The 12319-nt window shown below is 44.4% G+C and overlaps 1 protein-coding gene across 1 annotated transcript in view; it reads right to left on the bottom strand.

The window, feature by feature from the left end:
- The window catches only part of BCO1 (beta-carotene oxygenase 1), a 36446-nt gene extending 25249 nt beyond the window's left edge, over positions 1 to 11197 (bottom strand). The window contains exons 1-2 of the mRNA XM_090260482.1: positions 10819 to 11197; positions 7645 to 7773 (exon numbers count right to left, since the gene is read on the bottom strand). Of these exons, the coding sequence (XP_090116608.1) occupies positions 7645 to 7773; positions 10819 to 10882 (193 nt within the window). The 5' untranslated portion in view covers positions 10883 to 11197. The remainder of the gene's footprint in view (positions 1 to 7644; positions 7774 to 10818) is intronic.
- Positions 11198 to 12319: the final 1122 nt, after the last annotated feature.

Here is a 12319-nt window from a genome sequence, read left to right as displayed (position 1 = left end):
TGCAGACCAGTGGGCGTTGGGATGGAGGCAGAAACTGCTGGTCTCTCAGCAGAGTCCACTTGTTTAAAGGGCCCCCAGGGTCCTAGAATGTCCACAGACCCACCCACTCTGGAAACAACGGCCAGGCCAGCAGCTAGAGGGGCGCCAGTCTGGTGTGGAAGTGGGAGAGGTGCCTGGAAAAGGGGCGAGTGCTGAGGAAGCGGCATTGTACCCTCTTGGACCCCTCCCACACACACAGTGCCACAATGTGGTGAAACAGGTCGCCCTGTGCTGACCAATCCCTAAGGCTCCGCACCTTGAATGTAACAGAAGCAACAGCTCTACCTGGGATGCAGAGGCAGACAAACACAGGAGCCTGTGAGAATGAGGAGACAGAGAAGTATGGCCCAAAAGGGGAAACAGATCAAGATTCCAGTGGGAGAACTAAGCGACAAGGAGATAGCCAACCTAAGAGATGAGGAGATAGACAACCTAACAGATGAAGAATTCAAAACACTGGTGATAAAGATGCTCACAGGCTTGACAGATATGTTTGAGTATGGCAAACGCACAAGAGAAGAAGTGAAGGCTATGCTAAGTGAAATGAAGGAAAATCCACACAAAACCAATGGTTAAGGGAAGGAAACCGGGGTTCAAGTCAATGATTTGGAACATAAGGAAAAAAAAAAACCCCATCAACCAGTGCAGAATGAGGAAGCAAGAATTGAAAAAAATGAGAAAAATTTCCCAAATTTGCGAAGGAGATGGACATACAAGTCTGGGAAGCATGGAGGGTCCCAGGCGAGCTGGACCCAGAGGAGACCACACCAGGACGAATCATGACTGAGATGCCAAAGGTGAAAGATAAAGAGAGAGTCCTGGGGGCAGCAGGAGAGAGGCGGAGAGTTGCCTACAGGGGGTGCCTATAGGACTATCAGCTGATTTCTCAGAGGACACTTTGCAGGCAGGAAGGGACTGGCAAGCAGTATTCAATGTGATGGAGCAACCTACAACCAAGATTACTCTATCCAGCAAAGCTATCATTTGGAATGGAAGGGCAGATGAAGTGCTTCCCAGACAAGGTAAAGCTAAAGGAGTTCATCATCACCAAGCCATTATTATATGAAGTGTTAAAAGGACGTACTTAAGAAAAAGAAGATCAAAACTATGAATACTAAAATGAAAACAAACTCACAACTATCAACAACTGAATCTAAAAAATAAAAACAAAATCCAGCTAAGCAAACCAGAATAGGAACAGAATCATAGGTATGGGGATCATTTGGAGTGTTATCAGCTGGGAGGGGGGAGGGAGAGAAATGGGGAAATGGTGCAGGGACTAAGAAGTATAATCGGTTGGTACAAAATAGACAGGGGGATGTTAAGAATAATATAGGAAAAGGTGAAGCCAAAGAACTTATATGCCCGACCCATGGACATGAACTAAGGGGGCTGGGATTGCTAGAGGGAAGGAGGGTACTGGGCACAGCGGAGCAAAGGGGAAAAAATTGGAACTACTGTAACAAGATAATCAATAAAATATGCTTTAAAAAAAAAGAAGAAGAAACAGAGAAAGACAGAGAGGAACACAGGTACAAAGAGGGAAAATGACAATGAATAAGTACCTATCAATAATAACCTTAAATGCAAATGGATTAAATGCTCCAATCAAAAGACATAGGGTAGCTGAATGGATTAGAAAGCATGACCCACATATATGCTGTCTACAAGAGACCCACCTCAGAACAAAAGATCTGCGCAGACTGAAAGTGAAGGGATGGAAAAAATATTTTAAGCAAATGGACATGAAAATAAAGCTGGGGTAGCAATACCTATATCAGACAAAACAGATTTCACAACAAAGGCCATAAAAAGAGACAAAGAAGGACATTTCATAATACAGTACTTAGGGAACAATCCATCAAGATGAAATAACACTTGTAAGCATATATGCATCCAACATAAGAGCACCCAAATATATAAGAAAAATCTTGAAGGATTTCAAGAAGGATATTGACAGCAACACACTCACAGTAGGGGACTTTAACATCCCATTGTCAACAATAGACAGGTCTTCCAAGCAAAGAAACACCAAGGATATTGTGGCACTGAACAACACTCTAGATCAAATGGATTTGCTACTTTCACCCCAAAGAAGCAAAAAATACATTCTTTTCAAACGCACATGGAACATTTTCAAAGAGAGACCATATGGTAGGACACAAAACAAGCCTCAACGAATTCAAGAAAAATGGGGGAAAGATGGGACAACTGTAACAGAACAATTAAAAAAAAAAAAAGAAAAGAAATGAAAAGAAATATTCTCTCCTTATCTTTACTCTTTGGCATTTTAATTATGATGTGTCTTGGTGTGGTACTTTTTCGGTCCAACTTGTTCAGGACTCTCTGTGCTTCCTGGAGTTTTATGTCTAGTTCCTTTGCCAAATTAGGGAATTTTTCTTTCATTATCTTTTCAAATAACTTTTCAATTTCTTGCTCTTTCTCTTTTCTTCCTGGCACCCCTATGATTCGGATGTTGGTATGTTTAAAGTTGTCCCAGAGGTTCCTAAGCCTAGCCTTGTTTTCTAAAATTTATGTTTTTTCTTTCTGTTCTGGTTGAATGTTTATTTCTACCTTATGTTCCAAGTTGTTGATTTAAATCCTGGCTTCCTACCCTCCACTTTGGTTCCCTGTGGATTTTTCTTTATTTTACTTAGTGTAATCTTTATTTCTTCCTTTATTTTGTTGCCACACTCAATGAATTCTCTTAGCATCCTGATCACCAGGGTTTTGAACTCTGTATCTGATAGGTTGGCTAACTCCATTTTATTTAGTTATTTTACTGGGGTTCTGTTCTGTTCTTTCAATTGGCCTATATTTCTTTATTTCCTCAATTTGGCAGCCTCCTTGTGCTTGTTTCTACAGATTAGGTAGAGCTGCTTTGACTTCCTGTCTCAGCACACCTGTTAAGTTATAAGGATGGAGCCTTAGGTTTCCACCATGGCAGGGCAATCTGCATTACTGCTTTGTGGCTCTGTGTTCGGGGAGGACTCAGAAAGGGGACAGTGCAGCTACCTAACTTCTGGAGGTTTGCTCAGCACTTGCCCTGTTCCAGTCACTTCACCCACTTCCTGTATGTGACTGGTGCCCTTCCAGCTGCTACGCTGATGGTGAATTCCAGAATGGGTGGGTTTGCATATGTTCTAAGTCCATGTGGGCCCTTTAAGTGGCAAAAATCTGGCAGTTTCTTCTACCGCCCCAACCCCCACTGTTTTTTACAACCAGAGGTACTGGGGGTTTATCTTCCTGGTGCTGGCACCCTGGGCTGTGCAGTCAGGCCTAGGGCTGGGATCGCTCACTCTCAAGATATCCCTCCCAATTTTTATCCACCATATGTGAAAGTGGGACCATCCATTCCACTGCTGTCACCACTGCCTCTCCATGCCACACCATGTCTCCACCCACCTCCGCAACTCCTCCCCTCCTGCCTGTCTGGATGAGTGTGGCTTCTTTAAATTCTTGGTTGTTGGACTTCCATACAGCTTGCGTTTCTGATGGTTCTAGGTGTTATTTGTTTTGAAATCTGGTTGTAATTCTTTCTCTGGTTGTGCGAAGAGGTGAAGCATGTCTACCTATGCCTCCATCTTGACCAGAAGTCCACATTTTTGTTAGTTTTTTAAAGCATCACTTTTCTGGCTTCTGCTGAAAGCCACCAGCCATTTCTATCTTTTTGCTTTCTTGCTCCAAAGTCTTACTGGTTTGGCACTACACAGGTTCTCCATGCTGGCTGTCTACTACAATCACCTGGTGCTCTTATTACAGAGACTTGAGCTCACAGCACCCTGATAAGCTTGGTCTTGGGTGGAACTGGGCAGCCAGGCTGGAGGTCCTCTGTGGAGGTTTTTTAAACATCAGTGTGCTCAGGGTCATATTGGAAAAGTGTTAGAAACACAGACGCTCTGTTCTTACTTTTCAGGATCATGATTCACTCAAGCCAAGTGTGTGTGTGTGCATGTGTGTGAATTTGCAGCTTTAATTAGCATCCCAAAGGATTCTAATTCAGGAGCTTCACAAACCATCTTTTGAGAGATACTTTGTGTTCTCGGCAATTCCAAGAACCCTGCTTACCCTGTCATGCCCTCTTGAATCATGTATAGTAGTACTTAACATTTTTGGTTTCCATTTTCATTGTTAGACAATGGGGAGCCATTGAGAGTCCTAGAGGAGAGAAGACATGAGGCCAGGTTGTGCCATGCCAACAATGGCAACCTGGCAGCCTCAAGAGGATTGGGCTGGGGAGATGGGGACAGATGGTAGCTGGCAGGATGAGGGAATGAGGACAAAAGTGCATACTGATTAGGACTTGGGATTCTGGGTTTAGAGAGTATTGGGTTTATATATAACCACTACCATTTCTTAGCTGTGTGCATTTGGACAAGTACCTTGGCCTCTAGGCATTAGATTCTCATCTGTAAAATCAAGACAGTAATAGTGGTACCTACTTCAGGAACTATGGTGAGGGCTGAGGTGTGAATGGGCATGAAGCCAATGGCCAGCAAACACTTCCTGTAGCGAGTATTGAAGACATGGGTTGGGAAAGTATTGCTTCCTTCTACCAAAACAATTTTTACTTCGTTTGTGTCATTTCAGCTCTGTAAAGAGTTTCAGAGTGCACCTCTGGGCCAGGCCCTATGCTAGGTGATAAAGATACAACAATTTGAACAGGAACCCTGAACTCTGGGGCCTTCCATTCTATGCTGGGAATGGCAAACTGATCATTGCAAAGCAGGATGGGGCTTGCACCCTCAACACTTGACCAAAGTCAAGAGCAGGACAAGGGAAGGGTTAGTAATCAGGTATACTCTCCATACTTCCCATTTTCCAGCCAGTTCTAGGTTATGAATAGAACTGAGTTTTTCATGCTACTGTATTGTGTGTGTGTGTATAATTTTCTGTGTATTATGATGTTTTAGTATCTTATAAAAACAACAACGACAAACAACCTTTGTGGCTCAGGAGAGACTAGCCCTCCGCAGACCAGCCATTTCTTAGAGGTAGCAATGGGCCCAGCATGTCTTTGATATGGAAACTAACCAATTCAGAGCCACACCTTCTCTATCTGGTTCATACACCCAAGAGGAAATATTCTTCTGCCTTAACCATCCCAGGGCTAGGTGCCAGGCAACTAAAGACCACCACTATAGCCCAAAGCACACTGAAATTATTCACACGAGCCAATCCTAAGCAGTTTACCCTGCCCTGTCTTGCCTTTCTCTCGAAACCTCAGTAAAGGCCATGGCCTAAGTATTTCCCCTGCTCCTGACGTCTGCCTCCCGACCATCGATGTGGCCCTGCATGCTACGCTGTGTGTGCTGTTCCTAGGACCTCTGAGTATAAGAACCTTTGTTTTGCTGAGCCTCTCTGTGTCTCTTCTTGTGGTCACACCTGTCTGGCCATCTCATAAAAGGATACAAAATAGCTACTTACCTTTGACAATGAATTGTTAGTTTGAAAACCTATTAGATGTCTTTAGAAATTCTAAAGAGTGTGCAATAACTTTGGTCTTTTGCCTGTTTATCCCATGCTTCCATAAGACAGCCATAGCTCAGTCATTTCCTGCTGGTTCCCTCATCTCTGGGGTTCTCTATGGAAGGACGCCAGGGCTACTGTGTGGTAAGTTGTGAGGGGTCACTTAAGCAACCTGCCATTACTGAGGCAGGGGTGTGTGTTTGTGTGTGTGTGTGTGTGTGTGTGTGTTAGGGTGAGGATTGGGGTGATGGCTGCAAATGTAAACTCCAGACACCACTAGTTGAAATCTCAGCCCTATCTTGGTGACCCCTGAACCTCTCTAAAGTTTCCATTCCTGCATCTGCAAAGGGGGGATCAGAACACCTCCAACACAGCATTCACATGAGCACCAGAAATGGCCACAAAGGACCTGGCAGCCCAGTGAAGCCGGGCTTCACAGAAAGGAAGCCACCTTTCATGCACCTCATCCAGAACAACATTTATTTCCCCCAGAGTCATTGGTGACATCTGTCTAGAAAACGAGGAGGTTATTAAGATTTAGGGCTGTCAAGGAATATAGAACCACCCTCTCTGTAGCTGAGTCTCAGTAAAATCTATGAGTTTTTTAAAACAAGATATCTCCATTCTTGAAATTTTTGAGCAAGTTGCTGGCATCGAGTCTGCACTAAAAAAATAATTGCTTACTGGCTTGAAAGAAATAATTATTATGCAAAAAGAATAGTTAATGCTTATTGAGCACATATATGCTAGACATTATACGAAGCTCCTGACATGTATTTCTTTCAATTCCACAGCAATTCTATGAGATATGCTACTGATATATCTCCATTTTAAGGATGGGAGACTGAGGCACAGAAATGGTCAGTAGCTTGACCAAGGTCACACAGCATAGGTTAGCTGGGATTCAAACCCCACAACTATGATGGTGCTTTTAAATCCACTAGCGTCTCCCAGGTGTCAGGCCCATGCCAGACATCTATCCTTCTGATCATCACAACAGCCCTCTGAGGGAGGTGAAGTGACCACAGATTTCCCATGCGAGAACACAGGAGTTAAAGAAAAATTTCACCAAGCGGAAGTTCTTGAACGTGGGTTTGCTCACCGTGTGCCCCTGAGCCTGCTCAAGCCTCATGCAACCCATCCTGGACCTCTGAGAGCTCAGCTCATGCTGCTGTGACATAACCAAGCCCAACGGTCAACAGCAAAGAGTTTACAACCCACTTCTTGAGCAAGCACCCTGCACTCAGGATTCCTCCTTATTTGTGGCACTTCCTACTTCCTGCTCCATATTTAGTGTCCACTCAGGGAGAGCTACTGAGCATATGGCTTGAGTGCCATGACTCTCCTTTGCCCGGTGAGTGACACATTCAGCTGTGTTCTTTTCAGCTTTGTACTCGCCCTGTTTTGATTTGATTCATGTTTGATTCCAAAGCCTATAACCTCCTGCCTGCTGTTGCCCACCTTATTGAGAATACATATTGTTTTGCAAGTTAGACTCTCTGAAAAAGAGCCTTGGCCACCTCCCCAGGGAGGTTTATGCTTGCAGTGGGCTGAATGACCACCTCCCCGAGATGTCCATGTCTTAATCCCTGGAACCTGTGACTATATTACCTGACAGAGCAAAAGAAACTTTAAATGTATGATTAAGATAAAGAATCTTGAGAAGGAAGATTATTCTGGATTATCTGGGTGGGCCCAATGTAATCACAAAGGTCCTTATACAAGGGAGATAGGAAGATTAGAGTCAGATAAAGAGATGTGATTATGGATGCAGAGAGAGAGAGAGAGATAGAAAGAAAGAGAGAGTGCCAGCTGGCTTTGAAGATGGAGATGGGACCATAAGCTGAGGAGCGCAGGCAGCTTCTAGAAGCTAGAGAAGGCAAGAAAATAATCTCCTAGAGCCCTCAGAGAGAATGTAGCCCTGCCAACATCTTGATTTTAGCCCAGTGAAACTCATTTTAGACTCCTGAATTTCAGAACTGTAAAAAAATTAATTTGTGTTGTTTTAATTTCACTTGTATCTTTTTATTTTTATGACTATGGCTGTTAGTAAATATAAAATTGCACTTGGTACACGTTATACTTCTATTGGTCATTTGTTAAAACAGCAATAGCAAACTACTAGAGTGCTTTTACCATCTCTAATGGTGAAGCTGTGGAGCAAAGCCAGGCCATCGAACCAATGGTTGTAGCTGGTTTCCCCCACTGTGTGCATCCCAGGCCCGTTGCGAAGCAGGAGTCCCTGAAGCCATGTTGGAATCTTGCCTGTTAAGAGAAAGAATGTTTAGTTTCCAGTTTCTGTGTCTGAACCAAAAAGCTATAAAAAAATAGTCATGGAAAGGAATTGAGGCCATAGTCCCAACACCACTCGCTACATTCATTCATTTACCTAGCAGTCACTTCCAGAAAACGTATCGTATGCCTGGCACTGGGCTAGTGCTGAGGATACCAAGATAAATAGGCATCGTTGTGTCCTTAAGTTGCTCACTGTTCATAGAAAGAGACAGACGAATCAACAGACACTCAAAATAAACAGTGGTAAAAGAAGTGCAATAGACTCAGTCAGGGGGCTGTGTGGGATGACCGCACCCTGAGGTGAGGGGACTGTGGCAGGGTGAGGACTGCTTCCTGGAGGAAGCGACTGGGATGAGTCTTGAGGGAGAGTAGGCACTTGCCTCACAAAGGCATGAGGAAAGAACATTCTAGAGCTGCGCTATCCAATACGGTTGCTACCGGCCCCATGTGACGAGTGAACACTTCAAATGTGGCTAGTCCAGACTGAGATGTGCTGTAAGTATAAAACACACACTGGGTTTCAAAGACTATGAAACAATGTAAAATTTGTCATTAGCAACTTTAAAATATTGATTACATGGTGAACTGATCCTATTTTGGGTACGTTTGGTGTGTTAAATAAAATAAATGACCAAAATTCATTTCGCCTGTATCTTTTTACTTTTCTGAATGTGGCTATTAGTAAACTTAAGATCACACACGTGGCATGTGTTATATTTCTATTGGGCAGCAGGGCTCTGAAGATCGGGTGCTGTAGCAGATGCTGTGGGAACCACCTCCCCTTGGCATTCACCTGTCCATGAAGGCTGCTTTCTGCAAATACCTGCAGCTCACTGCCTGAGGGCTTTGTTCTCTCCCTGGAAGCTGCTCCACCCACATGCTGGACAAGATGGAAGGGCCTTGGAGAGTCAGTGCTCCCGGAAGCAGCTCTCACACAATCATGTGGGGGGTTGGGGGTCCCACGCCACCACTTCCTTGCCCCGAGCTGGGACAATGGGAGGCGAGTTTTATAGCTGTCCAGAGGATTCAGCTCTGACAGCTCCCAGTGGTATCTTGACAATGCCCCTTTTCTGGGCTTCCCTTCCAGTGTTTCTTGGGATTGAGTCCCAAATAAACTATTGACACTCAAATGCTTATCTCTGGAGGAACCCAAACCAGGAGACCAAAGACCAGTTCAAAGACCAAGAGATGTGCAGCTGTTCAGTAAGACTGGACTGTAATTTTTGAGTGAGGACATCATAAGCATTGAGGCTGGAGAGTTAAGCAGGAGCCAAGGGGCAAAGGTCAACAAGACCACATCCCACAGGTTTTGATTTTATGGTCAGAAGAATGGGACACCTTTGATGGTTATAACAGGGAATGATAGGATCAGACTTTTTTTGCAACATATTTTAATTGAAAAAATTTACATACTATAAAACCCATCATTTTAAAGTGTAAAACCCAGGGGTTTTTAGTACATTCACAATGTTGTGCAACCATCACCACTATCTAAATTGAGAACATTTCCATCGTCTCCCAAAGAAGCTCTGTACCCACCCATTAGCAGTCACTCCCCATTCCCCAGCCTCAGCCCCTGCCAACCACTGATCTACTTGCAGTCTCTAATGATCTGCCTCTTCTGTACAACTCATATCAATAAAATATGCCCAGATTTGGGGTTCCAACAGTTGTCTCTGACTGTGATGTGAAGTGTGGACAGAAGGAGGAGTCAGGGAGGTAGGAAGACTGGGGTGGCAGCAGTGGGGACAGAGAGGAACAATGGAGCAAAGAGATTTGGAGGACATAGAACTGCTAGGACTCAGAGGGAAGAGGAGGGGAGCATTCCAAAAAAACCCTGCCAAGTCTCTTGCCTTGGGCAACTAAGTGAATGGGGAGACTGTTCACAAGACATCCAGGACACAGGAGAAGGAGCAGGTGCTGCAGAGCAGGGAGAGGTGAATCAGAGCATACAGTTAGTGCCATGCATACATAATAAGAACATTTATTGAGCACTATGCAACTTCCAAGGCAATTTCTCAGCTGAACAGCTCCAATCTGACTTTCCTCATGAAGAGCACTCACTGTCGTCCTCTCCTTGTGAAACACATCCAGTCCATCCCTCCAAAGATGAACTTGCCCTGTGAGCCTGAGCTCACCCACTCGCTGTTCTCAGAACACTGAGCAAGTGCCAAGCTTAGACTCAAGAGTTTAGACCCAGTCACTGCCCTGTAGACGGTACCAGAAAGTCAAGTTGCAACGCAGAAAAGGAGAATACCAGAGAAATAAATGAGACACGAAACCCGCCAGAGGAATGTCCCCGCTGAGGCTCCCACTCTGGGTTTCCTTCACTGGCTCTGAAGGTACTCACAGGCCCGAATCACCCCCGTGGCACCTGAGAGGAAATCACAGCAGGTTCTGCACACCCTCCGGTGAGCACTGGCAGGAGTGCGCGCTCACCCCCACTTCTTGTACCATTTTGAAATTAAGTCAGGATGCATACATTTGCACAAATACAGCACCCCATTGGGATGGGCCACATTTTGCAGAATAACCCCATTGTATATGTGTCAAATGCAGTATTCCCAGGACTTTCTTCCTGGAAATAGTGAGAATGACTCTGTCTCTCTCATTGGAAACCGAGTTATATGAAAGCACACCTAGATTTTTTTTTTTTTAAGATTTTATTTATTTACTTTTAGAGAGAGGGGAAGGGAGGGAGAAAGAGAGGAAGAGAAACATCAATGTGTGGTTTCTCTCACATGCCCCAGATTGGGGACCTGGCCTGCAACCCAGGCATGTGCCCTGACTGGGAATCGAACCAGCGACCCTTTCGTTCACAGACCAGCACTCAATCCACAGAGCCACACCAGCCAGAGCCACACCTAGATTTTCACAGAGAATGTGTCTGGATTATGGATCCTTTTCTCCCAGATCATGTTTTCCAGATTTTCCAAAAATAACTTACAATAGGCAGGAAAAAAAGCATAGATCGAAACATGAAAGAAGGGCCAATCATTTATACAAAACGCTCACCTGTCACTTTGGCCCTCACAGGCTCCAGTTGTTCTTTCTTATTTCTGCCAAATAGTACATCCATCCCATGGGGCGCTGAGCAAGAGTGATATTGAAAGCGAACAGACACTCCTCTGTGTTCAAGGCAACTGCTCCTCAGCTCCTCCTTTCCTTTCCTTCAGGCTCTCCTGCAGCTTCCCTCCTGGCGCCACTCCGCTTTCTTCTCTTCCCTTTCCGGGGGCCTGGTATTGCTATGCATTCCAAGGGGAAGCTGCATGTACCAGGGTTACTTAAGTTTGGTCGAAGGTCAATTTCCCAGCCACATGTTCTTGTTAAACTTTAATCCTCTTATTGTCTCTCCCTTTCCAGTGTCACTTCTGGTTTAACCAAGAAAAACTAGTTTACCCCACACTCCCCTCACCAAAAAAAAAAAAAAAAAAAATCCATAAAGAGCAACTTAATTCATATTTCTCTTCTGAGGAAGTAAACATAAAATAGCTCACGTACCCATTTAAACATGAATGTAGGCTCAATTTCCTGGCCCATCAAGAGGGAGAAATGATGACTGAATTTGATTTTAGGGTCTCTCTCTATTTCTGCATCTTAATGTGATGCCATTGTCTGAAATCCATATTCAGTTGCTATGAATGTTGGGAGAAGAATTCACAAACTCATCTTAACTCATGCTGCTTAAAGAAACATGCAGTCACTCCCTCTCTGGGTAGAGTAAGGAATGGGGGTGGTGCTCCACTCTGCAATAATTGTCAGGTCTGGGCTGAGACTGTGTTCCAGTAGCTCAGAGCTCAGTCCCGACAGCAGCTGGCTGTACTTGCATCCTGGCTGCGCATTGCATTCACCGGGTTGGGCTCCACTCCAGACCCACTGATTCAGAATCCCTGAAGATGGAGCTCAGCCATGGAACGTCCTTAAAATGTCTCTAGATGATTCTCTGTGTACAGCAGACTTTGATGAGAAGCCCAGGTCCAGGGGAAGATGTTATACGTTTGTGTTGATACTAGAATCACATTCCTCCCTTTTCTGAGTGTCTTATCCTCTTTGAGCCTCTATTTCCTTAACTGTAAAATGAGGCAAAATTTCAAGATTATTGTAGATCAAGGGTCTAGCCAAAGCACCTGGCCCCAAACAGTTATCAATCAATGTTATTGCCTTATTTTTCCCCATTCTCTCAGAAGGTACTTCTCTTTGACCTGCATTTTCCATTAAGTCTCATAGTAACTTGCCAGTTTATTCAGCTCTCTGGTCTAAACATGTGCATCCATGTCAGGGTTATTATTTATTCCTAGGTTGTGAAAGCTGCGTCCTTGTGAGGATTAAATGAGAATGTCTGGCATACACTGAGGGCTCAGGAAAAAAATCACACCACCAGAAGCAGTTGCTCTGGTGCAGAAAACAAAAAGAGCTCAGGGCTTAGAGATCAGAAAGCCTGGGTTGGGATCTCAGCCCTGAGATTTAAAAACTCTGTGACTATTGTCACATGATTCCTCTGAACGTCACTTTAATC

This window comes from Furipterus horrens, unplaced genomic scaffold (genome assembly GCF_987537825.1).
Source record: "Furipterus horrens unplaced genomic scaffold, mFurHor1.1.pri manual_scaffold_13, whole genome shotgun sequence".
Taxonomy (NCBI): domain Eukaryota; kingdom Metazoa; phylum Chordata; class Mammalia; order Chiroptera; family Furipteridae; genus Furipterus; species Furipterus horrens.
This window is presented reverse-complemented; position numbering and strand designations above follow the sequence as displayed.